Genomic DNA, 25,575 nt, shown 5'->3' on the forward strand with positions numbered 1-25,575 from the left:
TACTAAAAAGAGATATTTCCTCGTGCAGTCAAGGCAATTGAAAATGGTCATTGGTTCATGCAGCATTCTTTTAGAGCTAATCGACTCAAAACTCTCTCGACGCTACCAGCTCATAGAGACAAAGATAAAAGAAAATGAAGGTCCTTGTGGAATATAGCTTGTTGTATCCTCTAACTTGCTTACCCAAACCGGCTTCGTTAACGCTGTTCATGGCTACAGCTATGTATCTCCTAAATATAAGGGGACATATGATGATATAAATGGGTGTGAGAGGAGTCCCCAAGGACTATTAAGCGGACAACCCAGGCCAGAGACTTTAGGAGGACGACGTTATGATAGAAAGGGGAGTGGTAGCGGTGGCAGGGGCTAAGGTCCAAGCTTGGGTTCAGGCTGGAGTCCAGGAAACGATCCACCACAACCTTATCCAGGCACGCAGCCTGATGAGACACAGCGAGGATGTCGTAGATTGAGCTTCTAGTAGCTCAGGTTGCAAGAGGAGTACAGTGATAAGCACAGCAGTAAAAACATTCAGTAGAGTACCTAGTAGTTTGCAATACTTTATTCCCTGATCTACATCAGGTACTTTGTGAAGACCATCTCTATCCCCACTACGTGTAACCAGGCGTGTATTTGTCCAAATAGCTCGGATTGTATCCTGCATGGGAGCATGGAATTTCCAGACTCATGCTTCAGACAAGCGATGTCACAGGATCGGAGCGTTTGATGGAGGCTTCGTTAGTCGGGCAAGGCTTTGTCAAAGTGGAATTTTGCTTGTTGGGGGCGGGCAGTTGGGATTCGTGAGTTGATGAACCAGTAACAGGCGGCGTGGCTCCGTACGGGGCGCTGGAAGATGGAAGAGAAGTAGTTAGTGGGTACACAAGAAGAGACAAGATTTGAAGGGACGGGATTTGAAGAGACAGGATTTGAGAAGAATGTGCTGAAATAAGCTGTCGATGATGTGGATGGTAGAGGCAAGGTTCACAGGAGGAATAAAACTTTGGAAGGCATTAATGGTCAGCAGTCAGGATATAAATCGTCGCCGATAAGGCCGTGACACAGAGCACCTGCGAGAACATGTCCGAGTACTCTGAGACAATGTATTCCATCCCTAGTCTATTACTTGGGAGGAACAGTAGAGGAACAGTAGTCCAGCACAAGCAATGATGGCTGTGTGTCACTGCCCGCCCTGTGAACCTTGTGTCCATCTCCACCATCAGGAGCGTGCCTAGTCTGAGCGGTCCACGTTATAGCGTGGCTGGCAGCGTGAGACTCACGCCTCCGTCGTGTGGAGCAAAGGATCGGAGCGTTGGATCGCGGCCTCGTGGGGCAAGATTTCGGCCGGTGCAGGATCGGTCGGGATCGGTGGAGGTCGCGGCGGAGATGGAGGCTTCGTTGGAGGGTTGGTCGCCGGTCGTCGGTCGGTCTACCATGACCGGTCGGGATTTCTCCGTCGGGGATGGGTCAGCTTCCGTGGCAGTATCGCATTCTGGGCTAATCTCTCACCTAAGATGGTTATCACGATGATTGGCGTGAGGGTGGGAAATTGAAGAAGAAGAAGAAGAGATTGTCGTAAAAGATCGCGACATCGGCATGAACCGTCGGTGGTGTGGATGCTTGGTAGATGATTCGAAACGACCCGCGAACTAGATTGCCAACAAAACATTAAACACACACATACGCAAGCTCAATGCAATCGCACAGACAAAGTGATGTTTTTCTTAGGCGTCGGCTTGTGTTCCTCCAGCCAAAATTCAGCCATCAGCTGGCACTGTTCGCTAGAGCGCTATAACCGGTCAGGTCCAGGTGCCCGGTAGCGATAACTTCAGGTCCCTCGGCCACTATATGAGCACCGCTCGAGGCGGGCCACCTTCAATGGAGTGCTGTAGAGCGCCAAGCGAGGATTTGTGCCGTGCGCTCATGTCTCCAGATATCCGTAAACGAAAACGTCATTGGTGTTAATACATTATACGGAGTTATGGCAGGCGGGTCGAAGTCCGTAATATGCGGCATCCAAGATCAAGCAATAAGGTAGTCTTCAATGCAAGGAGTTTTCCTCTCTCATGGAAGCAATTGCATTCATCAAATAAGAACCGTGATTTATTGGCAAATAAACGTTCCAGGTGCCCTGCACATCCATCAGTGACTCCGCTGTCAACTGAGAAAAATTGAACTCCATGTAAAAAACTGTGCCGGCCGATGTGCCCGAAAAAACTCCTGATTTACCTTTCCACGCAAACGCCAATTCCATCCGTCACTCCATCCATCCATACATCAATTATAGAACCGGTCAATTCTAGCGATCAAAATTTTGAGTTGGTCAATCTACAAGGTGAGTGTTCTACGTCCTGCGGTGTCAGGCAAGGTATATGTGGGAGAATGACTCTACGCCTCTACGAATAAACATCGAAACAGCGTCAGCCAAAGGGATCAAGACTCTACGTGTCAACGGCCGAAGATCGAGGCAGCGTAAGCCAGGCGAAGAAGGAGGGGAGGAAAAAGAGAAGGGAAGCGGAAGGTAGAGAGAGTAAGAGCGGGTGACTACAATTGGAAGTCGGGATCCGAGTCGGAGTTGGGAATTTCAAGACTGGGCAGTAGCTTAGCGTGGTCATCGTCAACACAGAATGCCAAAGAACTTACGGTAGGGTCGAAGAACACTCTGCCCAACTCTCGTTTTCCTCGTCAGACTCGGAGTCGGGAATTTCGAGGCTGAACCGTCGGTTAGCGTAACCGTCATGTACAGGGACAGGATGGCGACAAACTTACGGTTGGTTTCCGCCCCCCAGGCTAGAGGTCTCCTGAGCAGTATCGGAGGAAGCCTCGCTGCTGCTTCATCGTCCTCATCCTCGAAACGGTCGAGGTCGAGATTGTCAAAGTCGATGGTGTCGACGGAGTCGCTGTCGCTGCCACTGCCGCTGTCATTATGGTCAGCATCGTCGACGTTGGTGGCCATGTCGTCGATGTTGTTGCTGCCGGCGCCGTCATCTTGGTTGAGGTTGAAGTTGTCAACCAGACTAGGGTTGGCAGTATGGCCGTGTTGGAGGGCCTGCCGCTGGTTAGTCTCTCAACCTGTTTGAGACTCCAGTAGGCCAATTTCGTGCTATTAAAGACAACCAGACCATCACTCGACCATCCAGCGACTAGGATAGTCCGCGGACAACAACGTAACTGATCTGAGGGCTAAATTGGTCGGTATTTAAAGAGTTTGGCGTACGCACCACAAATCACCCAAAATGAATACTAGGCCTTTCGGTATAATAGTTCCTGCATTAGTGGGTACCATATCTGGTTGACATACATCACAATTAAACCTACTAGAAGATTCGGACAAATCGTATCACGCTGAGCGAACCTACGATTAAGAAACGGACTAATGCAAACCAGACCAGACAACCCCATGTAGTATTATTATTAAAAAAATAACTACTCCAAGTACCAGACCCCAGAAGAAAAATTAGCGGCGGTGGTGGTGGCGGCGATGGTGATGGTCGTGGCGGTGGTGGTGATGGTGGTGATGGTGGTGATGGCGATGGTAGTGGCAGCGATTGCCGCCATCTTCACGCTGTAGTCCAAATACGCCTCAAAGGCCAGCAAGACACAATTAAGGAGGGCAATTCCTCCGCACGTGATCATAAAAATGATCATGGTGATGGCGATCCATTGGCACCTGGTAGTCTGTTTCTCCCATCGAATGTCAGCTTCTGTCCAAGTAGGAATGTGTGACGGCAGGGGATTCGACTACGTACGGCGGGGCGGGGACGGGGGCGCTGGGCACCGGCTTGGACAGTGGTAGAAGCTAAAAAGAGGTCAGACAAGAACGTTCATTGGACACAAACTCAGGAACGCAACCAGCCATGAGACCTAGTCGCAGATCCAGGAACAGGGATCGAGATGTGGGTACGGGTAAAATGCAAGAACGAACGGGAAATGGGGTGGCGGCAACTTACGCATTGTGATATTTGTCTAAAAAAAAAAAAAAAAAATCGAGAGGCAGGTACTTGTTTGTATGAAGTCTGACCGTCATTAGTGAGCAAAAACAGAACAACTGGTGGCGCAAAGAGTACTCACAGCTTCTGGCGAGAGCGATGGAGAAGGGAAAAAGAAAGAAGTCACGAAAAGTTTGGGGAACTGCCTCATATTTCACGACGAGCCAGAATTTCTGCACGCGCCTGCTACGCGATACCTATCTGAACCTACAGTGAAAAGCATTGCGTCACAGTTTCCAAGAAGTCCATATTTACGAGGCTTCTACGCAGATTTTGCTTATACAGCTGGTAGACAGTTACTCTGGGTGCCACGGGTACCTTACAGTTGTTCGTTGGCTGCCTCAGGTGCCAGCTGGCAGAATTCTACAAAGCGACCGCCTGGAAAAGATACCAGAGAACGGGTTGGTCGATCAGACAGAATTTGGCGAATCAAGACGGAAATTTTGTAAAAGAGGCGATGGGCTATCGACTTGGTATCTAATAGTCTACCTGCTTATTCCACAAATGGCCTCCAACCCCTCTGATATGCAAGAAACTCTCAGAGAAATGGTCAATTATGTTCCCCAATTCTCTCCCGGAAGTTCCAGAAATTGCCAAGTTGATGGGTGCTTCTGTTTCCCAGTCACGTGTGTCAATCCTGCGATACCGGTGTCGGGCCGGCTCACTTTCTTCTCACCACTTGGGTGGAGGAAAGTGCATACATGAGGTCGCTTTCTTCGGCTTTGTTTCTCTTCTTCTTCGCCTGGCGCTCCTTCTACTTTTTGATAGTTTCCAATCCAGCCTCCTCGTCAGGATTGTAAGTTTCTTTGCCTTGTCGATGCTTCTCAAATCGTTGAACTAACTGTACAGTCTAGTATTATAACAAGATGCCTCTCCCTCAGGCTCCGCCCTCTCTCGCACCTCGCCCATCACTTCCCACCACTGCGGCTCCGGCCAAGAAATATCGGGTAAGATTGCTTCTTTTACCAGATAGTGCCTGAAATTTTGGCTAACAGCCGACTATAGCTCAGCAGACGCCGCCGAAAGCAGCTCCGCCGAGCCAGAGAAGAAGAAAAAGCACAAGCACAGGCACAGGCACAGGCACAGGCACAGGCACAGGCACAGATTGCCGCCGCCGCAGCAGCAGCAGCAGCGACCGAGCAAGACAAAGGTCAAGAAGAAGAAGAAGAAGAAGAAGAAGAAGAAGAAGAAGAAGAAGAGGGCACAGGGAGAGAAGTGCCTGAGGCAATTTGGTGATGGATGACATTTTGGCGTTAATATCTTTAGAGAAATTTAATGCATGTTTGCTCTCTCTCTCAACTCAAGTGCTGAATGCTTTCGCACAGGTACCCAGTTGAAGAGCCCAGCACTCCTCTCACAGATGAGGATACTGGGAGTATCCATAGGACACCTCAAGTCCCTGTAGGAATATGATGACTACGGAGAAAATAAGAGTCCGTAAACGTGGAATCGGAAGGCACGGGCGTGAGCAAGCAGGGAAGAAAGCCGGAGGCGTTTATTAACTACAGGGTACGGGTACTGTCCTACCTAGGTAAACAGTAAATGTCGGTTCCTTGATTCTTCTAACATCTGCCACTTTCTTCTAGTATCTGCTACATTCTCCAGTATCTGTTACTCTCTTCTAGTATTTGTTACTCTCTTCTAGTATTTGTTACTCTCTTCTAGTATTTGTTACTCTCTTCTATCATGTGGTACTCTCCTCTAGTATCTGATACTCTGTTCTAGTATCTGCGACTCTCTTCTAGTACTTGCTGCTATCGCTATATCCCTCTGATATCTCCCGTACGTAGTACCTAGTAGTGTCTGATATCTGGAACCAAAATGTAGGTACCTAGAGTCAACCTGTTGAACCGCTTCCTTCAGGAGACCAGCTCCGTGGTGGGCTTTTTAGCCCATGTCGTTGCCCCTGTTTGGCGTGTGGTGGCTCCGGCCATGAATATGTTTGCTGGTGTTGGGCGGCCCCTGGCTAAGCACCAGGTAATGCTGGCCAACTATGTGAATCGCTTCCTCCCGGGAGCAAACCCCTTGTGGGGACTTGGCGTAAGTATTACCTGCTGTCATTGTGAACTACTTGGTAATGTATACGAGTATGTACTAAGAATTTTGCAGGCCGCGGTTTTTTACGGATGGTTGAATCGGGGATGAGCCCCTGCTCCTGTCTTCTCTCTCCCTCTCTCACGTGAGGTTTTTTTTTTTTTTTTTTTTTTTAAAAAAAAAAAATTCTTAATGCTCTGGGTTCGTGGGTTTGTGTCTGGCTGGGTGGTTTTTTTTTTTTCTCTTAATTAACACATGGGTTGTGTCTGGTCTTGATTACATCCGTTTGTCTTTGATGTGACATGTTTTGTCCAAATTCACAATCGCTTTATTCCTTGTTTCATTGTGCCAAGCGCCGTTTAATAATGAGCTTTAACTCAGTCGCACAAGTCTTTGCGGACAGATTGGAGACGCAGCTTCGAAAGGATCCGCAATGGGTAGAAGGATGTATTTGATGAAATTAATGATATTTAAGCCTCAACAGCCCTCTGGCTTTCGACCTTTTTGCAATTTCAACAGTATTGAAACGCAGTATGTTCCTAGTGGAGCGTACAGAGTTTTACAAATTGGCAATAGTTGCAGTAGCAACAAGGATGGCGGCAGTATAATGCTGTGACGGCCTCGACCGAGGCTCATCCCCCTCATCCACTGGCAGCGGAATCGTGGTTTCAAACTACCAGATTACTCGTGTGTGGAGGGAGAGCTTCCAGCCAAACATGTAGCAGGCTATGACAGCGACATAGGCGTGTGTCGTCATCTGCATTCTCTTTTGCGTAGTAGGAGAGCGAGAATCTCCAGCTAATTGTGCGGCTAGCTGGCAGAGTCGTGATCCATGGTATGCTGTATCATTCGCAGCTGTTTGTGTCATCGACGATGCTGCAGGTGCGGAGTACGTACACCATCGACGACCTCCCTACACGGTACAAGAACGCGGGGGAGATTTCCTCATAGCGTGTCAAAGAAATGAACCGATAGAGAGCTGTGATACCTGAAGCGACTCACCGGCATTGTGAGTGAGAACACAGGTTAGAATATTGTATGAAGCACCTATATTGCTGGCACATATTCATCATTGACTGGTCGCACTTCTTGACATCGCCAAAGGAGACCACCAAACACATACCTACAGCGATCAGAAGAAACAATAGGCGTACGACAGACGGGTCGACTCCGATTCGCGAAGATTCTCGCCCCTCAATGGGAGACGAACTCACAGTGCTTATGCGAGTACCTGTGGCTGGAGCGAGCTTCTTGACGAGCCAAAACGATATGGTGGATGTGAGGGAATCGTGCCAATAATCTGGACGCGGCAGCAAGTTCGTCTTGGTCGCTTAGGTAGCTGAAGTCGAGGCCAGTTCCTCCGACCTATCCCACAACCCGAGAATACTTGATGCCTCCTGCGCGCAAACGATGAGTGCGTCGACTGGAGACCCAAGAGGCGCCTCCCTTGCCTCCAAGGTACGAGTAATACGTGACCCAAGCCCGTGCTATCCCGTACTCGCAAGGATGTTTGCCTCTGTATTTCTACATCTTTCCATGGACCCGTCCTTCCATCTCTCTATCGTCCATGCGTGGACGTTAGCTGCACATATCTTTCTGAATTTCTCTAGCAAATGTTGTCCTAGCAGCTAAGATCAGCACTATTGACATTGTCCGCACAAGCACGATGGGCGGTGGCTTCGTCTCCATTAATGGCCGCCGAAATCTTCGCGGGTCGGGGCCATCCCAGCGTGCATACGTCTGCCATTTGCTTGGTTCTTCTCTATCGTTACTGGAGGTTTGAGTTTCCTGGTCCCTTTTGGCGATATCGGGAGTGCGACCTGCCCGTGACGACATCGCCTCTAATGGTAGATGAGGCGAAAATATCCAGGGCTGTGTCCACGCTCACAATGTCAGCGAGTCATCCCAAGCGCTGTTCCCACAATGATAGATAATGCGCCCTAGGTGCATGTAGTGAAAAATATTATGCATTGTGGAAAGTGAAGAATGAACTTGCCGTGTCGGACAATTTCCGTTGCGTGTCAACTACCAGATGGTCAAGATTGGGATAAATGTTTACGGAACACTTTATCTGAAGAGCTATTCAGGCCTGTCTATGACAAATCTTAACAAAAATGAAGTCAAGTAGAATGTCAAGTGCTTAAATCCATCACATGCGTCGGTCTACTTTTGGCAAAGACAGCCTTGAAAGGAGGTAACATGACGCCTGCAATCGCCAGCAATATCCCAGCAGAATTTGACATTTGTATGCAAGTATCGAATCTACTACTAGGCTGTGTCGTATTAATTGCAATGGAACCAAATTACTTCAGGGCATAGCAGTGAACAGAGTGTCTTGTGTCAAGAAACTTGATGTCGATTATATACAACTAAAGCAAGGCTATGTACAAATTCCAATATTTATGTACATACGGGATAAGAAAGTACGTCGAAATAAACAATTTTATACGCTAAATACAACAAGCGCATTCTATTTTCCCTTAGTTGGTGGTGATGCCGCAGCTACCAGGGTTGCCGTCACAGTTGCATCCATTGCGAGCATTCACCCAACCAGTCAGACGGTTAGCAATATCACTGGCATAACAGTGAGTAGCAATACCGTTCTGAAGCTGACCGGTGTTTGAGATTGAGCCTGAGTTGTAAATGCGGGCAGCACGGTAGAAGGCCGAGACGTCGCTTCGGCCGGACTGGTTGATGCAGTTCGCCAGACCGTCTCCGCTGGTAGTTCCAGCAGTTCCCTCAAGAATCATTTGATAAATAGTCGCAGAAGGGCACGGATTCTGTACCCTGCCGTTTTCATTGCAGGTAGCCGCACCGTTATGGTCTTGCATGAGGCCGGGGTTGCGGACACCGTTCGCGGTGGTGTGGACTCGGACGCAACCATGAGACTCCTGCATGATGATGGCAAGGATAAATCTATGATCCACGCCGGTAGCAGCTGCTGCTTGCTGAATACCATCCCAGATAGCTCCAACTTCGGGGCCGCTGTCGTTGGCTTGGGGGGTGGGCAGGTTTTGGCATGAGGCGAACATCTGGTTCTTGTAGTTGTCAAACATGGTCTGGAACGACACCCAGCGGCTCTGAGCGGGCCATCCAGCACCAGTGCTTCCATCTCCCCAGTACATAGTGTAGGTGTCGCTGCCGGCGCCAACTCCGTCCTGGATGTTGGAGTTGTCGAAGCGGGCGACGGCGTTGTTGACTCTCTCGCCAGTCACTCGCGCCTCAAGCTTGGCATTGGCGACAACAGGTGCATCAGCGGTCCTGGAAACAGGAGAGCTGCTAGACTTTGAAGGCTTAAAGTGGCTAGCATCAGCCTTCTTGGGAATCGAAAAGTCCACAGTGTCGGGAACTGGGGCGGTAGGGCCGTCAATGGCGGACGGCGGGTAGGGGGAAGCCAGAGAGGCCCCGACCAAGAGAGAAGCGACAAGAAGCTTAAAAAAGTGTTAGATACTTTCAATATTGCTAAAAACTTGTGACTAACCTTGTTGACCATCTTGAATTCGGTTTGGTTGGAAGAAAGATATTCACAGGCTTGTCGTATTTGATGGCGATGGCTATGACCTTGATGAGAGTGATAACATATGAGATAGAAAGCGGGATTCTTGTTCGTTATATATTATTCATGATCGTCCTTTCGATCTTCTAGACCACCTGTTGATTCCATTCCAGCTTCCTCTTAGAGCAAGACTCGACTCCAGGGCATCGTGAGCTTATTGCAGGGCTTATCTTACGCTCCATCTTCTCAAACTATCATATATTGCTACTGCTAAGCTGAATGTGCTGCAAGGGTCATGGAGTATCGGTACCGCCGCTAGTATCATCAGACCTATCCGTTTGAGTATTCTCATATAACCCCCATATGTTAAGCTTGCATGAACTCGGCGATGCCTGCGAACGCCAAGGACTCTTATGCTACTACGATTTTGTAATAGCCAGAGCATTCATCTATTACAACGGGCTAAACTATTGCAAATAACGTTAGAATCAGTTGGATATCCCCCACTTACAACTCTGAAGGGCGGCAGATATAATCGCTAGTGTGCAGTCTGGCTCTATTCAGCGTTACTCGCATTGAATATGTTCCTGATTTAGTCCCACTACGTTACTGTGACAGGGTATCGTGGGTAGTAGCCTACATATGGTGCGTTCTCCTTTTTCTGGGGTGCATTGGGTGCAGACTGCAACCTGAATGAAGCATTGTAGTTTTCATGCTTAAGCCGATGCATAGCATAGTCCAGAGAAATCTAGCTCTCCGGAGGGACCCGGATTTGCGAACTACATACCACATACAGATTAAGCAGTAAGCTATTCAGCTACCAGGGACTCCTTGCTATCCGACGAGCCGCACGATCAACTGACTGCAAGCAAGCAGTCGCCACAGTCTATCCTGCGCAACTTTAGCTGGTGGAGTACTGTCAAGTTAGGCATAACAATAAACTATATTAACTTCAAGGCACAGGATCACGCGTGGAGCCTTAGCGCAATAGCTCGGTATATTCTGCGGCCAAATCGCACTTGGCAGGGTGAGATGTTCAGCCCCAATGAGGCAGGTAGCGATATCCAAACTGGCACATTTCGAGAAGGTAGACTTCAGTTATTGAGTGACAATTCCGATTCGTTCTACAAATTACACCCGGAGGTAAGGGAATAGAAGAATAAAGGGCCAATTGAGGTAGGTCCAGTAGCAAAGCATAGCCGCCAAGCTGTCAGCAGCGCTTCAATGTGGCTGAGTAGACGGAGTTGAATTGACCGACGAGCAAGTTCTTTGAGATTACGGAATAAATATCTTGGTAAAATGCCCGACATAGACTACATTATCGAGAGTGGCCTGTTCATGCTTTCTTACGGAACGGTCTCGAGCCCTTCGGAGCTTTCTTTCCTACCCGCGGGATTTAATTTGTCGAAGCCGCTGAGCTCGCCAATGGGAGATGCTCCGAGTAGCTGAGATCAGTCATGCTGAATTATATGTGTTATCATGCAAAAAACATTCGTCGTGAGTCGCAGATGTACATGATTCGATAGGACCAGTCTCGTCGTTTCGCGTCCGGAAGCGATTGCTCAATTCATCCAGATGCATAGATTGTTTGGCACTCTTGGACACGGTGACTTGTGTATTGTTTCTTGGCGATGTTTCCAGCTCTGCTTAACCCTGCTCCTGCCCAATTGGGATATATCGATTCTCCTATATGCTGCTAGTGTCGATGAGGAATCATGCTTTCTGTTCTTGTTACCCGAATATGGCACCGCGTCAATAGTCCTCGAGGAACTCCAGATAGCAACGGTGCTTTGTATCATCCCGATACAGTACACAACAGGACCATTAACAATGGAACTTACAGATTCTAGGCCATATCAAGAACACCCACCGGCTCTCGACGGCCGCAAAAGAATACAAGTCAGCCCATCGGTAGCAAAATTTCTGTAGCGGTGCGGCCGCTACGGATAAAATGGGGCAACAAGGGTCTTTTCTCCATCCGTAATCCATCTCGACATTTAAGCTTCATGACTGCGTTTATTGCTCCTTCGGTTCAATTCATTGCCCGCAGCTCTTGACAGCACCTTGACGACAAACTGGAAAGGACAAATCTTGTTGTTTCAACAATCCGAATCGCTCAATTGTAGATAGCATAGCGCAAATATTATTTACTTTCCAAAAATCCGGCGGATGCTTCCCGGGTAGGATGAGATACCCGGCAAGAGTGAAGCTCCAACGTTACATGCGATAGTGTGCATTCAATTTATCTGGTACTGCCGAGCCGACACCTCCACATAGCTTAAATCAAGACCATCGTGAGCAATCTTGTATAAACGCCGAATAAAGCCCCTGAGAATACAAATGCGGCATTGAATTTTTCCGTGGTCAAATCACAAGGCTGTGCTCAACAAATTAAACATCTCCTCGTTACCGTTATAGGCAGCTCCAAGAGGGCGCGCCATTATTAGTAAAAGATCCGTTGATGTCTGGGGTCGGATGAAGCATCCGCAACAAGAGCTGACAAGAAAGACTGTACTAAAAAAAGACTCAAATAACCCTGTAATATCTACTTTAGATAATCTACGCATTGCTTTTAGCGGACTGTCGGTCGTCTCGGCTGCCAATCCTGGCGTTGGCCATTCATCGTATAGAGCTCTATCGCCACCAGTCCGTAAAAAACGTATTCTAACAAAGGTTTTCTGAGGAAATATGCCGGGTGACGTTTGAATTGAAGAATGATGGTTATTAGACTATATAATGTTCTTGTAGCTGCTCTGCTTAGACTCACTTTACCTTTATATTTACAGTACAGGGTTTATGCCACCTTACAAGCTATTGGACACATGATTGTGGACAGATACTGTGCTCTTGAACTTCACGTCATATCGCAAGCTGCTTTCATGTTAACATAGAATGGTCATTGGGATATCCTGGGAATAAGAGACTTACACATTGGATCTCGCCGTGATAATGCGCAAGTCAATGTATCCACTATAGCCTTGAGGAAGCCATTCATACCAAGCGTTGCGCTGCCTCCCTTCATAAGGACCATCCTATTGGCAGCGTCCATGTGCTGCTTCGAGGTATCTTTATCACCGATATTGAGCTGCTCAAGGATTTAACATCAGCCTTTTCGAGTATGTAAGCTCGTATCTTACCTCATCTGCTGCTAGCAAAGAGACTTGGGCTATTGCCGGGTCACCAACCGGCGGATCTTGGGCTGCGAGCAGTTCACTCATCGATCGCAGGCAAGCCAGCTTATAGTACGTAGCTAGCTGTACGTAACGATTGTTCTTAGCCTCTTCGAAAAGGCTTCGGCAAGCAGAAAGTAAAATTGCGCTCAGTAATCCAGGGTTCGCCAACGCGGCTGGAAGTAGCTCGGTGAGCATGAAGCGTTTCCACACATTAGAGTCTGTGTATTTCTTGCAATGCCGTTTCCCAAACGGGATAACAAAGCTGACATCTATCATTATATAAGCTAGGTCGCTTTATGATCCTCAAAATAGCAGCACGGCGGATCAGCAACTCACAGTGATAGAGGAGGAATTGCTGGGTAGGATCAATATCGGCGCCATAGACGGCGTGAATGTTCTTGGGTATTGAAGATAGTGGAGAGGTTTCCAAACTAGGAGATTGAGAAGTGGGAGGAAGATGAAGAACTATTTCGCGACTGGCTTCATTCTGATTCTGATTAGAGCTGGATCGTGGATTTGCCGCCAAGGCTGAGCGGCTGCCGCCAGCCGAGGACTCTGCCGCGGCTTTCCGGGGCGCTTGACTGCTTCCTTCGTGCTTCTTCTTCTCCTCATGGTATTCATTCATTCGCTGTCTCCGTATCCTTGCATGTCCGTGCCGCGCGGCATGTGATTTAGCCGCTTTATGTGACGAAATGGCTGCCTTTGAGGGATCTGTGAGATAGACAAAGTGCACCTTTCCTCGTGTTGGTTGGCTCATGGTGGAGTGTGCCGAGATGCTGCTGGATGATACCGATAACAATGGGAGATTCAGGCACGTTGGAACTATATCACTAATTGAACGACTACAAAGAAATGGGAGTAAAATACCGGCCGAAATACTTGATGTTTTGTGAGAATTTTAATTCCGTATGGAATGACATGATGATAAATCCAAATCTCAATTGCCCGCAAAGCCACTCACTTAGCACTTAGAGCCTCACTATGAAATTCGACGCTAGGCTACAACGAGCGTGCCAAGACTTGCAGTTTCCCAAAATGGACTTCCGACACCTGCCGATATTTGGCCGGCTTTCTACCGGGCTCATACTCAGTAATCAAAAACCGAGATCCAAGGCAACTTGAAGATGAAAAGCGCCGGATTACCAATGAGTCAATTTGCCCAGCCACAGTGTGATGTTCTCTTCTAAAAGTGATAAGGGACCTCATCAGAGCCAAGAGCAGTATGGATAGCATTCACAGCTTCGACGACATCGTCAGGCAGGGGTCCTTGCTCAATGACGTCGATGTTGGAGTTGAGCTGGTCGAGGTTAGAGGCGCCAATGATGATGGCATCACCATGCTTCCTATCAAGAAGACTGTGATTCACGGTCCATCTCAAGGCAACAGCATGGCCGCTAATGCCGTGCTTGCCGGCAATTGCCAAAGCATCCTCCGTTGCTGCCTCAATGGAAGGCTTGAGATACAGCTGCGCGTAGATGGCTCCGAGAAAAGTCTGCATATTAATGTTAGATATTACCCATCAACTCGCAACCAGTCCGAGTAATTGATGAAGAAAGCTCACGGATGTGTCGAAACGGCCGCCTGATTTGCCATTCTTGTGGTTTCCAGCAAAGAAGCCTCCTCCGGCAGGGCTATCAAATGGTTAGCTTATTATAACCTCATTCGTCTCCCTCACTCTTTCACGAGGACTGCTAAACTTGGTATTGAATGATAGAACCGAATCACCTACCTCCATGCATAGAATGCAATATTGTTCTTGCGCAGAAGGGGAAACAATTCTGTTTCTCCGCCTCGGACAATAGGGTTGTACTGTCCCTCATAGACACTCGGCTTCACGAATCCGCGACGTTCGCAGATCTCGAGAACTTGTTCGACCTCGCTGGCTCTAAAGTTAGAAAGCCCAAACTTTCTAAACTTGCCTTCCCTGTACGCCTTGTCCATGGCTTCGCATGTCTCCTCAAAAGGGGTCTCTCGGTCAGGTTGGTGCAGGTAATAGATGTTGATTTGGTCAACCTTTAGAGCTTTGAGGGACGCGTCAACCTCATTGGCGATTTTTTCCTTCGTGTGGCTCCCTGGTTCTCGAGATAGCGCTTTAGAATCGATGGTGAACCTCTTGCCAGCCTCAACAGCACCAAGTCTGGGCTCAGATGTTCCTGGTGCACCGGTCGAGTACGAGCGAGCGGTATCAATATGTTTGTAGCCGCGATCGTAGAAAGCGTTCAAGTATGCATTTACTTCTTCAGGAGTGTCATACCGCACCGTTTTGTCGATACTTCTGTCTCCAATCTACAAGCCAATTGTCAGAGTAAGACCTTTTGTATACTTGTGGCGAGAAGAAAATACATTGCCAGCTCCAATGATGACGTTGAGGGGTGCTTTCGCGGCCATTTTGAATAAAATGTTCGAAGATTGGTTATCAATAAAATTTGTGTGTAGTTGTATCAAGTTGGAAATTTAACTGTTGGAAACTCGTTACCATCGTAGCTGAGATTCGCGGTTTTATAGTTGTCATTGAAGGCGACCATGATGGGAAGGGGGGGTTCATTGCAAAGGAATCGTTCCGTGCGGTAGAAACATTTGGATGATTGATTTGAAATCTCCTCGACGAATTGCCCGTTAGTTATTGAGTAATAAACTGCATGATACTACCAACAAATTCTCTTGGGTTATGAAGAGGCGTCTTGAAGGTGGTAGAAATCGCCCCTCGGCACTCCGGACTTCGTAGACTATTCTAAAAGTAGCAACTGCAAGGGTTTGACAGCTAGGAACTAAACATGGTTTATACCTCACTTGTGAGAACATATCAACTACCGATTTGCCTTCTTATATTTGATTGGTGTAAAGTAAGTGGGAATGGATGCTCTATTTCATTTCATCAGGAGACTGTCCAAGAATGGCAACTGCCAAAACTATCCATCTCGAGCAAAAGACTCAGCACCTTAGTTGGGTCTACGCAGTACAGAGGAGATATCACCCACCTCATAGTTGCCTGGCTTTCACACAATTAATCATCAATCTGATGCAATCTAGAGGCTCCTCCTTGATCCAAGAATAGGCCATTGTGGCTGATTCAGGAGAGTTGTGTACAAAATTTATAAGCAGGCTTTGATGAGCACGCATCCCACATACGCCTACACCATGCGTACCTGCGCCCTCAGTGATACGTTCGGAATTAGAATATGGACGCCTATTTGTCACGTTCTTTGTGCTTCCCATCCGTTGTCTGCTTTGTACGACACAATAATGGATGAGGCGTAGAAGTACTCCGTATATATGTAAATATTGAGTTATCAAGTGGATCTGTGTGACCATTCCTTTGCCAAGGCCACTTCTCTGCCTGCTTTATTTACAGTCAGCTTTTTCCTTTCTTCACAGCACGCACAACAGAGAGTTCACTCTCCTAGCATCGGCAGCCCTGTCAGCAAGCTTGAAAACACATCAGTCAAACTCGGCACCACGAAACAATCTTTTTCAAATGCATCTGCCATTTATTATACCTTTCCTCTTGTGCCTTCAATGGACTGGCTATGCAAGTGCGCTCACAAACTTCGATGACTGGGCCCACCAACGCATTGCTCTCGAAGACGTGAGTATTCACTTTCGTTACGCTGGAAGTGGGCCACCTGTACTGCTGGTGCATGGCAACCCTCAATTCAGCCTCACATGGCGTACTATTGGACCTCTACTGGCGGAGAATTACACCGTCATCGCCGTGGATAACCGTGGGGCCGGAGACTCTTCGTTGCCACCAGATGGGAATTACACCGTCATGGCGTCTGCAGAGGATCTTAAAGGCGTCCTGGATTATCTGAATATAACCTCAGCATACGTGCTATCGCATGATATGGGAGCTGGCATAGCGACTGCCCTGGCTGTGAAGTATCCTGATCTGGTTAAGAGGCTTGTTGTGACGGAATACCTTCTCCCTGGTTTTGGGTTTGAAACAGCGCGAAACCCTGGATCGTACTGGGATTTATACGCCAATTGGCAGCTCGCCTTCTTTTCGATCACAGATGCCGCCGAATTCTTCATCTCCGGGAAAGAGAGGCAGATGCTTGAATGGTATTTCTATCACGGGAGCTACTCTGGCGCTACGAGCTTCTCCGAAGATATTGTCAATCGATATACGAGCTCAATTTCGAAACCAGGATTCCTCAGAGCCATGCTTGGCCCATTCGGGATTGTAGCAGTTACCGAAACGGCCAGCTTTTTCCAAGGCACTCTCGGAAAGAAGCCACTCCAAATGGCAACCTTGTCAATGGGAGGAGAAGCTAGCCTAGGGCCCTTTGCTAAGCAACTCTGGGGTAATGTGACTAGCCATCTCGAGACGGATGCTGTTCCAAAGGCTGGACACTGGATTGGTAAGTCATGGAATTCCCTCCCATCAATAATGTCTGCGGTTCTTTGGCTGACCTTGGAAAATTATTAGCGGATGAGAATCCTGCGTGGGTTGCCAAACGAGTGCATAAATTCTTCTCGGAAGATTCCACTCATCCACGCTCAGTTGATTTGTCGGTACTTAACGATAGAGTAACTCTTCTTAATGTGGGTTATCTTGGAACTCTTCGGAACGTAGCTTTGGCTGGCTCTGCCTAAGGTCATCGCTTAGAATTCATTTCTACATAAAACCTTTCGGTATTGAAAGTTTAGATATTTACCTTAATACATTAAAATTGAGTGTTGGTATTTATTTATTTGTCTCGCTCCTATGCCAAATATGGAGTGGACGCATTTGACATTTTACAGACGTAAAAGCACCATCCAAGACCGATTATGTAGCCAGATACATTATTTTTTGTATACTTATTTCGTAAAATGTAGTCCATGTACATCTTTTTCTCATAATGGTCAAATAGCTTTCATAGACAAGAACGTACATTATAATTCTCAAACGAATCCCTATTTGAAGACTTAAGCGTGATGTTCGTCAAAAATCCACTACAATTATAGACCAGATTTCACTAGATTAGCCGTGCGACTTCCCCAATGCCTTTTCGGCGGCCACAACTTGCTTCTTTGCAGCTAAGAAGCTGTCTGGGATGACGGAGATGGAATCAATGCCTGCGTCAACGAGAAATCTGGCAAACTCCGGATGGTCGCTTGGAGCCTGTCCACAGATGCCAATCTTACAGCCTCTCTCGCGCGCAATGGAAATGACTCGCGAAATCATCCACTTGACTGCCTCATCCTGTTCGTCAAACAGATCACCCAACTCGCCGGAGTCGCGGTCCACCCCAAGTGTCAATTGTGTCAGGTCGTTGGAGCCGATGGAAAACCCATCAAAGTACTCGGTGAAGTCCGCCGCCAAAATCACATTCGACGGGATTTCACACATGACATATACCTGTAGGCCATTCTCTCCACGTTTGAGCCCGTTGCGAGCCATGACATCCAGGACCTTCCGTGCCTCTTTAACTGTACGGCAGAAGGGAATCATGACTATCGCGTTAGAGAGACCAATCTCCTCGCGCAAACGCTTGATGGCCTGACACTCGAGCGCGAATCCCTCCTGGTAGCGTGGCGAATAGTACCGTGACGCACCGCGAAAGCCAAGCATCGGGTTTTCTTCATCTGGTTCAAACTCAGCACCGCCAATGAGACCAGCATACTCATTTGTCTTAAAGTCGCTCAATCGAATAATGGCGGGCTTTGGATAGACGGCAGCGCAAAGAGTCGCAAAGCCACGCGATAGCTTGTCCACAAAATAGTCGGGTTTGTGCTCGTATCCCGCCGTGAGTTCGGCGATGCGTTTCTTGGCGTCTGCGTCTTTGAGTGAATCGAAATGGACAAGAGCCATCGGATGAACCTGGATGGCGTTGCTAACGACAAACTCCATGCGAGCAAGACCAATGCCATCGGCTGGGAGCCGCCACCAGCGGTAAGCAGCTGCTGGATTGGCAAGATTGAGCATGATTTTCGTCTTGACCTCGGGAAGTCCAGACACGCTAACTGTCTCACTCACTACATCCGAGATGCCCTCATAAACGAAACCGCAGTCTCCTTCCGCACAAGATACGGTAACGTCCTGGCCGCTGTGCAGGAGATAGGTGGAATTGCCTGTGCCAACAACGGCTGGAAGTCCGAGTTCACGGCTGACAATGGCAGCATGCGAGGTGCGGCCTCCGTGATCCGTGATGATGGCCGCGGCTCGTTTCATTACAGGCACCCAGTCGGGGTCTGTTGCTCCGGTGACGAGGATAGAGTTGTCAACAAATTGGTCAATATCTGCTGGCGATGAAATAAGGCAGACTCTTCCCGACAGAGCCGCTTCGCCGACTGAAAGCCCAGTGACCAATACACGCCCTTTGTTGTTAACTTTGTATGTTTTAAAGACGCCGGTGTCGTGGTGCGAATGTACGGTTTCCGGCCGGGCTTGTACAATAAACAGTTTACCCGTAATGCCATCCTTGGCCCATTCCATATCCATAGGGCATCCATAGTGTTGTTCGATGGTACATGCCCACCGCCCTAGCTGTAAGATCTCGTCATCACTGAGCACGAAAGCGTGTCGCTCTGCTTTGGACGTGGGGACATTGCGTGTGGGCGTCTGTTGATCGCCATAGACCAACTTGATCCCCTTGTCACCTCGCTTCTTCTCCAAGATGGGGCTTAGATTGGGGCTGGATAGCAGTGGCTTGAAAACCTGATATTCGTCAGGGTTGACGGTTCCCTGTACGATGTTCTCCCCCAGGCCCCATGCCGCATTGATGAGGACAATCTTGTCGAAGCCACTTTCGGTGTCAATTGAGAACATGACACCAGAGCCGCCGATATCAGAGCGAACCATGCACTGCACACCAATGGACAGCGCAACACCCATTTGTTCAAAGCCTTTAATTCGGCGGTAGCTCATGGCCCTGTTTGTGAAGAGTGAAGCATAGCAACGGCGACAGGCGTCTAGGAGAGCCTCATCTCCAGAGATGTTCAAATAAGTCTCTTGCTGGCCAGCAAAACTCGCATCGGGCAGATCCTCAGCGGTCGCACTGGATCTAACAGCCACACTGAGTCTCTTTTCGCCATTCTTATCCGCAAGGTCTTTATATGCAGCCAGAATAGCCGTTGCCGCATCAGCCGGCCACGTCCCATGAAGGAACAAGCTGCGGGTCATTTGGCCTGCTTCAGCAAGGCTCAGCCTACCCGCTTCCCATTCCTTCACCAGCGATGCCAGTTTGCTTCGTATTCCATTGGCATCAACGTAGTGCCAATACATGTTGGAAGTTGTGGCAAAGCCTGGGGGGACAGGAACTCCTTTGGCACTCAGCGCACCAATCATTTCTCCAAGAGAAGAATTCTTCCCGCCAACTAGATTGACATCATTGCGCTTTAAGTGCTCGAAATTGAGGACCATAGGTCCCGAAATTGGGTGGCCGTTCATTTTTCTCCTTTTGCCGTTGCTTGAGTCAATGTCTTGGTCGGTCAAGAAAGCTTCTTTTATGACGCAGGTCAATCTCTGCTATGTGATATCAATGTCTTTGCATTGAGCGATCACTTATAGCTGGATTAAAGTGAGGCAAAAGAATACCGACAGTGTAGCTTATTCCCTTATATATAGACAAAATCGAGAATTAAGTTAGGGACAGTTAATTAAAGAACGCCAAAAAGACCGAATGCTGCGTCCTGCTTTAATGCCATTTCACTCTCTCGTTCTAGAGTTACCTAAACTTAAGAGACGTTTTCATGACACCACAACGGATGATGATCTCATATGTAATAATTCGAGTGCTATCATACCACTTTAGAGTTTAGAGACAAACTCAAGCAGTGTTCACACACCATGCCGAGCAGCTAATTTGGCTTGACGACACAATGTTCCAGCGGCGACATCCACGAATAGCCGAGATCAAATCCCGCTTGTTTGGACAGTACACTGTGCATTATGATCAAACCTTGTGTCATTGCCATGAGTGTTTAAACACCATGATTCCGAATATGAGGGATAGCAAGCTGGTTGTAGCATTATCACACAATTCAGAGTCAGCACCACCGAGGCACACAAGCAGTGGGTGTAGGACAGACAAGATAAAGCATTACTATTATTTGTTTTCAGATCCCAATTTTGCATTACGTACACATTCATAGTGTATTAGCTGGACGAATTTTAATGTACAAGATCGTGATGCCTCCTAAAAATTTTCTCCCCCTCCCTCTCTTATTTCTTTCCAAATTCGCCGTATTCACCAGTTCTTACTCACTTGGTCAATCATCATCTTGAGTGCAATTGCTGAGTCGGCTATCTGAACATCCTCGTCCCTATCCAGCGGCACCTTCACCGTGCGTTCAATTCCTTTTATGCCGAGCACCACGGGTAAGCTGAAACAGCATCCAAATGACGGCTGGAAGTGGCTAAGGGGATGAACGGTCCGCTTGTCAAAGACAATGGCAGAGCAAATGCTGGACACGATGGAAGCAATACCGAAAGGTGTTGCTCCTTTCGCTCGCACTATACTTTGCGATCGATTCTTACACTCGCTGGAAAGTTCGGCGCGATTGATGGGAATGCCCGCTGAGAGACATTTGTCGATGGGTACGCCGCCAACTGTTGCGGCAGACCACGCCGTCACCTGGGATTCTCCCTGCACCCCCAATACGAATAGATCAATCGATTTCGCCGCAACCTAATGATATCGTTAACATGTTTCGGCTTCGAATATAGCTTACAAGCACTTACTTCAATCTTGTCCGCCAACATTCCACGAAGACGCACAGAATCCAGATACGTACCAGAGCCCAAGACTTGGGACGGCGGAAGCTGGGAGAGCTTCAAGGCAAGGGAAGTGAGTAGATCAACGGGGCTAGACACCACTAATAGGATAGCATCTGATTTGAAGGGCGTCATTGCGTCAACAGCGGTCTTGACAATCGAGATATTCCGATATACTTGGTCGAGGCTAGTTTCACCTGGATCACGTGTAAGTCTTCGAATTAAAACCTCAGTTGAATGCCTTTGTTCATCCAATCTTACCTAGATTGTGCCTTGAGCCTGCAGTAATGACTACAATATCACACTGGCCCGCCTCGTGGTAGTTTGCCGCTCGTACTCTTGTCCGGCTGTTGCAGCTATACGCTACATCTGAGAGATCGCGAACCTGTCCATCTCTCAAATTCACATTGATATCAACGAAGAGCAGCTCAGCAGCTATTGAGCTGCGGATGAGTGCGTAAGCAGCGGCGGCACCAACTTGACCGACTCCAACAATCGCAATACGTGACCCGGGCATTTTAGCTGTTGATAACAATGGTAGTTCTTGTTTGCATGCTAGGATCTAATGATAAGTCGTTCCTTTTTACGCTGCAATCAATTGCAAGATGACGTATGATTTGTTTAATGCTTAGTTCACATTCCATGTATACCAAGTACCAGATACATTTAGTCATGTAAATGGCAGAACATTTACTCTCTCTCGTATGTTATACCTCACGCGATGGCTGAAGTTTATATCAGCTGCTGCCAAGTTAAGCCACAAATCAAGGCCAACCAACCTGCGCATTATCTAGTCGGTTGATTAGAGTTAGTTTCACAACCGACCTCTTTTTTAGTGGTTAGACCGGCTCGGAAGCTATGGAGATAAATCAGTCGATCATGACACTTTAGGTGTAGAGATTGGCATCATATTTAATGTGGCTGTTTGTTGTTCACCAAAACCTTAATATGGATTAGGTACAGGTAGCGACCCTAAGCTGCATGGAATAGTGTAATATCGATATGGTAGAACGGCCAAATTCGACATGGGGGGTGTCTTTACGGCCACAAGAGGGTTGCAACACAGGTGGCAAATTCCTCCCATTGAATCATATTGTAATATGGATTTCCACAAACGTTCTTATCAAGGAAAAGCAAGAACTAAGCGGCTATGAACTCACGTTGGCAAAGTCAAATGGTAAATTACAAAATCTTAAGCAGCGCTTTAACTATGTCCAGCGGGTTAATTCGGGTATTGAGTTTGTTGCCAATTAAAAATTGTTGATGCTATATCGGTTTGCCAAAGCTATGGTCATGATTTGGTGTAGCTCTTCCGGTGTGCTGCATGTTGAGAAGAAGTTGGTGCGGAAATTCCGGCCACAGCATTTCGACACTCATATTTTGCCAGCCGTATTCAATATCGGTAAGGGTAGAGGATACGCGGCTATTTAAGACATCGTATGTTGTTAAGTCGGCCATGCTATTCGTATGCTGTTGAGAAAGAAAGGGTGGAGGTCCAGAATCTTCCAGGTTGGCTTCTGTATTAGCAGAAGTTACCATGGATGGGCTGCTGTTGCACAAGGATTCAACTTGTGAGCCTCCTTCGATGCTTTGGACGTCTGAAGTCATGGATGAGTCGATTATGTGTTGTATCCCTTTCACAAGAATCGGAACTTGCGGGAGGGCTTTGTCTTGTTTAGGAATCATAGTTGAAAGGCAATCAACGGCGTTTTGCATATACGGAAGATGGATTGTGCGCCGCGAATTATTGCTGAGCATATCAAAGCCGAGGACAAAGCACGCTCCTTCGAGAAAAAATGCCATGTATACTGTTCTCTGTTTACAACGTTAGTTGCTTTTCCAATTGCTCGGATGGGAGATTTGAACATACTCTACAGATCTCGTCCAACTCGCAAGACTTGGTAACCAACCGTATACATTTCTGAGCCGTGTCTAAGCAATTCTCACATGCCCCATTCAACCAAGCGAGTCTATCAAGCTTATTTAACGTTGGAGTTCTTATTGTGGGTGGTATGAGATCCAGCTTTGCTTTTAGTATAAGAAAAGGTCGAAACAGCAGCAGATGAGTATGATGATACACTAGGATCAAACGGATGTTGTTAGCAGTAGTTACTCGCAATAGCACTTTCTCCCTACTTACTTGCAGATATTGTAGTCAAGCAGAACCCCAATTCTCCAGTACAAGACACTCGGTCAGGCTCAAGCCCAATTTCCTTTCGCTGCTCATTGGCAAACTCACGGAGCTCGCCACGAATCTCATTTACCACGTCCCACATATGCACTAGAGATTCGTAAGTCCGATTGTAGATGCGATCAGCGCAATGCGATACAATCTTCATAAGTTTCACCAAGGCCGCCATTATCTTGTCGTCTGTGGGAACAGGTATGTGCAAGCCGAGCTCGGAAATAGAGGTCTGGCGCCCAAGAATGAAGCAAACCCATCTTAGCACACACGTCAAGTCAGTTATTTTATCAAGACAAGAAGACATTAAGGGGCACTCACACTTCCCAAACATACGTACACCAGAACGCAAGTCGGCGCTGTGAAGCATCTTCGAGTTTGCCCCGGATATTAACTCCTCTGTGAAGACCAGCCGCAATGGCTTTCCTAGCCGCATTTCCAACATGCATAAACCCAGAATGAGGTTTTGATCTTTCCATTCGGAACTGTGCAAGCATGAGCTCCAAATGAATGGATTGGATATTCACATATTCGTTGGCGCGTTTCGCGCTGGTCTTAACCCCTTGGAATAACATCTGTGCGACTTTCTCTTCTCCCATCATGGATGCACCAACAGCCATGGCAGCAAGTACTACCATGCCATCTAATGAGTCAAATGCGCATACTCCGGGCGTAGCGTATATCTGTGCGAGACGCTGCCGGAAAATGTCTTTAGTAACAATTGGCAACAGATGCCAGTATGTTGAAAGATACCGCTCAAGAAGCCGATTGGACAGTTCTTGCGATGGGAGAGTGGTGAAGTGAACCCCTGTAATCGGTGCAACTTTATTGGAGTCCGCCAAATCGCCAAAAAATAAAAATTGGTACTCGAATAGATCCAATCCAGGGCCAACTTGCGCCACTTCTTCACTTCGCCCAAGCGGTTGCGGAACGCCGGATATTTGGCTAGACACCAGATGCATGATTGAGAAATTGGAGGATGGTCCATAGTGCAATTGAAAGTTGTATGAGGGCATCGGGAGCGCTGCTATGCTATGGACGTGAAATCCCTGGTTGCTCTCGGTCTCAGACTCATGGCTGAGGTTGACTTGTCTCCTTAAAGATGTCTCATGGTTGTTTTCTTTTGACAATGATGCGGGTCTAACGCGAGGCTTCTTCAAGCGATTTCGGATTTTGAAGCGATATACACATTGCATGTTACGCTTCGAACACCGACAACAAGGGTTTCCGCCCTCGCAGCGGATTTTTCGAATACGACATTCCTCACAAGCCTTGTCAATGTTCGTCATCGTGCCAACTAGAGTAAGAGAAAATGAAAGAAGAATAGAATTGATGTGAGAAATGAAGTTGGTGGCGATAAAACGCATCCATTCAGTCCTCTTTCATGATGCCTATTGACTGTCTTCGGCTTGCTTAGGGGATTATTAGTCAAGGGACCATCTATGCATTAATAACAAAAGAGCCGGTGCATACCCGACATTACGATCCGCTTAGATAAGGAAGAAAAACCCTCGGAGCAATCCTTCGGAGCAATAGGAACGACTCTTGTGCAGGAGGCAAAATTGTTTCGAGGAAAGAGTACTTCGTATCCATGCGTATTCCGTTTAAAATACGAGGTATTGGCCTAGCCTCCCAATGGGCGGGGCCTGGAGACAAGGCAAGATGAAATACTTCGATATTTCCGTATTTCCGCCTGAGCTTCAGTTTCCTCGGCTCTGCAATACGGATTGTCAGATTTCAGCATCAACGACGGCGAAACTACCGGGATCTGGTAGATGGCGAATTTATAACATGTATATCAGAGAAAACGGGTGGAGATGGAGTCGAAGGAGTCCAGCCGGTTAGTCAAACAAATGGCTGTTTTACACGAGGAAATATAACGACTACACAGCCTCCTCGTGTCTGCTCTGTCAGCATCGTGATACTTATACGCTAACAAGGACCATATCTAATTGGCGCTTTCTAGGGTGAAGTTGTGTTAGGCCGATCGTACCTCTTAGAGCAAC

General features: G+C 47.7%; 10 protein-coding genes across 10 annotated transcripts; 2 read left to right on the forward strand and 8 right to left on the reverse strand.

Moving 5' to 3' along the window:
- Positions 1 to 2,538: 2,538 nt before the first annotated feature.
- Positions 2,539 to 2,950, reverse strand: M431DRAFT_477724 (hypothetical protein; the record flags this gene model as incomplete). Its single annotated transcript, XM_024915600.1, has 3 exons — positions 2,539 to 2,584; positions 2,638 to 2,706; positions 2,739 to 2,950. 3 exons carry the CDS (start codon positions 2,948 to 2,950, stop codon positions 2,539 to 2,541), a joined length of 327 nt encoding a protein of 108 aa, XP_024778185.1.
- A 470-nt stretch (positions 2,951 to 3,420) lies between these two features.
- On the reverse strand, positions 3,421 to 3,948 carry M431DRAFT_477725 (hypothetical protein; the record flags this gene model as incomplete). Its single annotated transcript, XM_024915601.1, has 3 exons — positions 3,421 to 3,672; positions 3,744 to 3,793; positions 3,945 to 3,948. The coding sequence occupies 3 exons, from the start codon at positions 3,946 to 3,948 to the stop codon at positions 3,421 to 3,423; spliced, it is 306 nt and encodes a 101-aa protein (XP_024778186.1).
- Positions 3,949 to 4,849: 901 nt separating this feature from the next.
- On the forward strand, positions 4,850 to 5,219 carry M431DRAFT_1269 (hypothetical protein; the record flags this gene model as incomplete). The annotated part of the gene is made up of 2 exons (XM_024912307.1): positions 4,850 to 4,930; positions 4,989 to 5,219. The coding sequence occupies 2 exons, from the start codon at positions 4,850 to 4,852 to the stop codon at positions 5,217 to 5,219; spliced, it is 312 nt and encodes a 103-aa protein (XP_024778187.1).
- Positions 5,220 to 8,367: 3,148 nt separating this feature from the next.
- Positions 8,368 to 9,555, reverse strand: M431DRAFT_503484 (hypothetical protein). Its single transcript, XM_024918311.1, has 2 exons — positions 9,499 to 9,555; positions 8,368 to 9,448 (listed from the first exon to the last, which is right to left on the reverse strand). The coding sequence occupies exons 1-2, from the start codon at positions 9,508 to 9,510 to the stop codon at positions 8,498 to 8,500; spliced, it is 963 nt and encodes a 320-aa protein (XP_024778188.1). The 5' UTR covers positions 9,511 to 9,555; the 3' UTR covers positions 8,368 to 8,497.
- A 2,677-nt stretch (positions 9,556 to 12,232) lies between these two features.
- M431DRAFT_132953 (hypothetical protein) lies at positions 12,233 to 13,593 on the reverse strand. The gene is made up of 4 exons (XM_024912492.1): positions 13,023 to 13,593; positions 12,651 to 12,955; positions 12,442 to 12,598; positions 12,233 to 12,384 (listed from the first exon to the last, which is right to left on the reverse strand). Exons 1-4 carry the CDS (start codon positions 13,441 to 13,443, stop codon positions 12,368 to 12,370), a joined length of 900 nt encoding a protein of 299 aa, XP_024778189.1. The 5' UTR covers positions 13,444 to 13,593; the 3' UTR covers positions 12,233 to 12,367.
- Positions 13,594 to 13,869: 276 nt separating this feature from the next.
- On the reverse strand, positions 13,870 to 15,074 carry M431DRAFT_1272 (hypothetical protein; the record flags this gene model as incomplete). The annotated part of the gene is made up of 4 exons (XM_024912322.1): positions 13,870 to 14,178; positions 14,248 to 14,317; positions 14,416 to 14,972; positions 15,030 to 15,074. The coding sequence occupies 4 exons, from the start codon at positions 15,072 to 15,074 to the stop codon at positions 13,870 to 13,872; spliced, it is 981 nt and encodes a 326-aa protein (XP_024778190.1).
- A 1,087-nt stretch (positions 15,075 to 16,161) lies between these two features.
- Positions 16,162 to 17,282, forward strand: M431DRAFT_105726 (hypothetical protein; the record flags this gene model as incomplete). The annotated part of the gene is made up of 2 exons (XM_024911593.1): positions 16,162 to 17,047; positions 17,116 to 17,282. The coding sequence occupies 2 exons, from the start codon at positions 16,162 to 16,164 to the stop codon at positions 17,280 to 17,282; spliced, it is 1,053 nt and encodes a 350-aa protein (XP_024778191.1).
- Positions 17,283 to 17,348: 66 nt separating this feature from the next.
- Positions 17,349 to 20,228, reverse strand: M431DRAFT_503487 (hypothetical protein). The gene has a single exon (XM_024918312.1). It carries the CDS (start codon positions 20,059 to 20,061, stop codon positions 17,653 to 17,655), a length of 2,409 nt encoding a protein of 802 aa, XP_024778192.1. The 5' UTR covers positions 20,062 to 20,228; the 3' UTR covers positions 17,349 to 17,652.
- Positions 20,229 to 20,860: 632 nt separating this feature from the next.
- On the reverse strand, positions 20,861 to 21,904 carry M431DRAFT_74694 (hypothetical protein; the record flags this gene model as incomplete). The annotated part of the gene is made up of 3 exons (XM_024922255.1): positions 20,861 to 21,301; positions 21,355 to 21,584; positions 21,649 to 21,904. 3 exons carry the CDS (start codon positions 21,902 to 21,904, stop codon positions 20,861 to 20,863), a joined length of 927 nt encoding a protein of 308 aa, XP_024778193.1.
- Positions 21,905 to 22,400: 496 nt separating this feature from the next.
- On the reverse strand, positions 22,401 to 24,933 carry M431DRAFT_527263 (hypothetical protein). Its single transcript, XM_024920705.1, has 4 exons — positions 23,891 to 24,933; positions 23,528 to 23,829; positions 23,258 to 23,466; positions 22,401 to 23,202 (listed from the first exon to the last, which is right to left on the reverse strand). The coding sequence occupies exons 1-4, from the start codon at positions 24,856 to 24,858 to the stop codon at positions 22,654 to 22,656; spliced, it is 2,028 nt and encodes a 675-aa protein (XP_024778194.1). The 5' UTR covers positions 24,859 to 24,933; the 3' UTR covers positions 22,401 to 22,653.
- Between the last annotated feature and the right edge of the window lie 642 nt (positions 24,934 to 25,575).

This window comes from Trichoderma harzianum (assembly GCF_003025095.1).
Source record: "Trichoderma harzianum CBS 226.95 unplaced genomic scaffold M431scaffold_2, whole genome shotgun sequence".
NCBI classification, from domain to species: domain Eukaryota; kingdom Fungi; phylum Ascomycota; class Sordariomycetes; order Hypocreales; family Hypocreaceae; genus Trichoderma; species Trichoderma harzianum.

Bases quoted from the DNA above. Each gene is read 5' to 3' on its own strand.
- M431DRAFT_132953 (XM_024912492.1), bottom strand. From the start codon at position 13,443: ATGAGCCAACCAACACGAGGAAAGGTGCACTTTGTCTATCTCACAGAT. The intron at 12,956-13,022 runs GTGAGTTGCTGA...ATATAATGATAG, and splicing joins GCAATTCCTCCTCTATCACT to ATGTCAGCTTTGTTATCCCG. The intron at 12,599-12,650 runs GTAAGATACGAG...ATCCTTGAGCAG, and splicing joins CTTTGCTAGCAGCAGATGAG to CTCAATATCGGTGATAAAGA.
- M431DRAFT_503487 (XM_024918312.1), bottom strand. From the start codon at position 20,061: ATGAACGGCCACCCAATTTCGGGACCTATGGTCCTCAATTTCGAGCAC.
- M431DRAFT_527263 (XM_024920705.1), bottom strand. From the start codon at position 24,858: ATGACGAACATTGACAAGGCTTGTGAGGAATGTCGTATTCGAAAAATC. The intron at 23,467-23,527 runs GTAAGTAGGGAG...GTTTGATCCTAG, and splicing joins CTTGACTACAATATCTGCAA to TGTATCATCATACTCATCTG. The intron at 23,203-23,257 runs GTATGTTCAAAT...CGTTGTAAACAG, and splicing joins AGTTGGACGAGATCTGTAGA to AGAACAGTATACATGGCATT.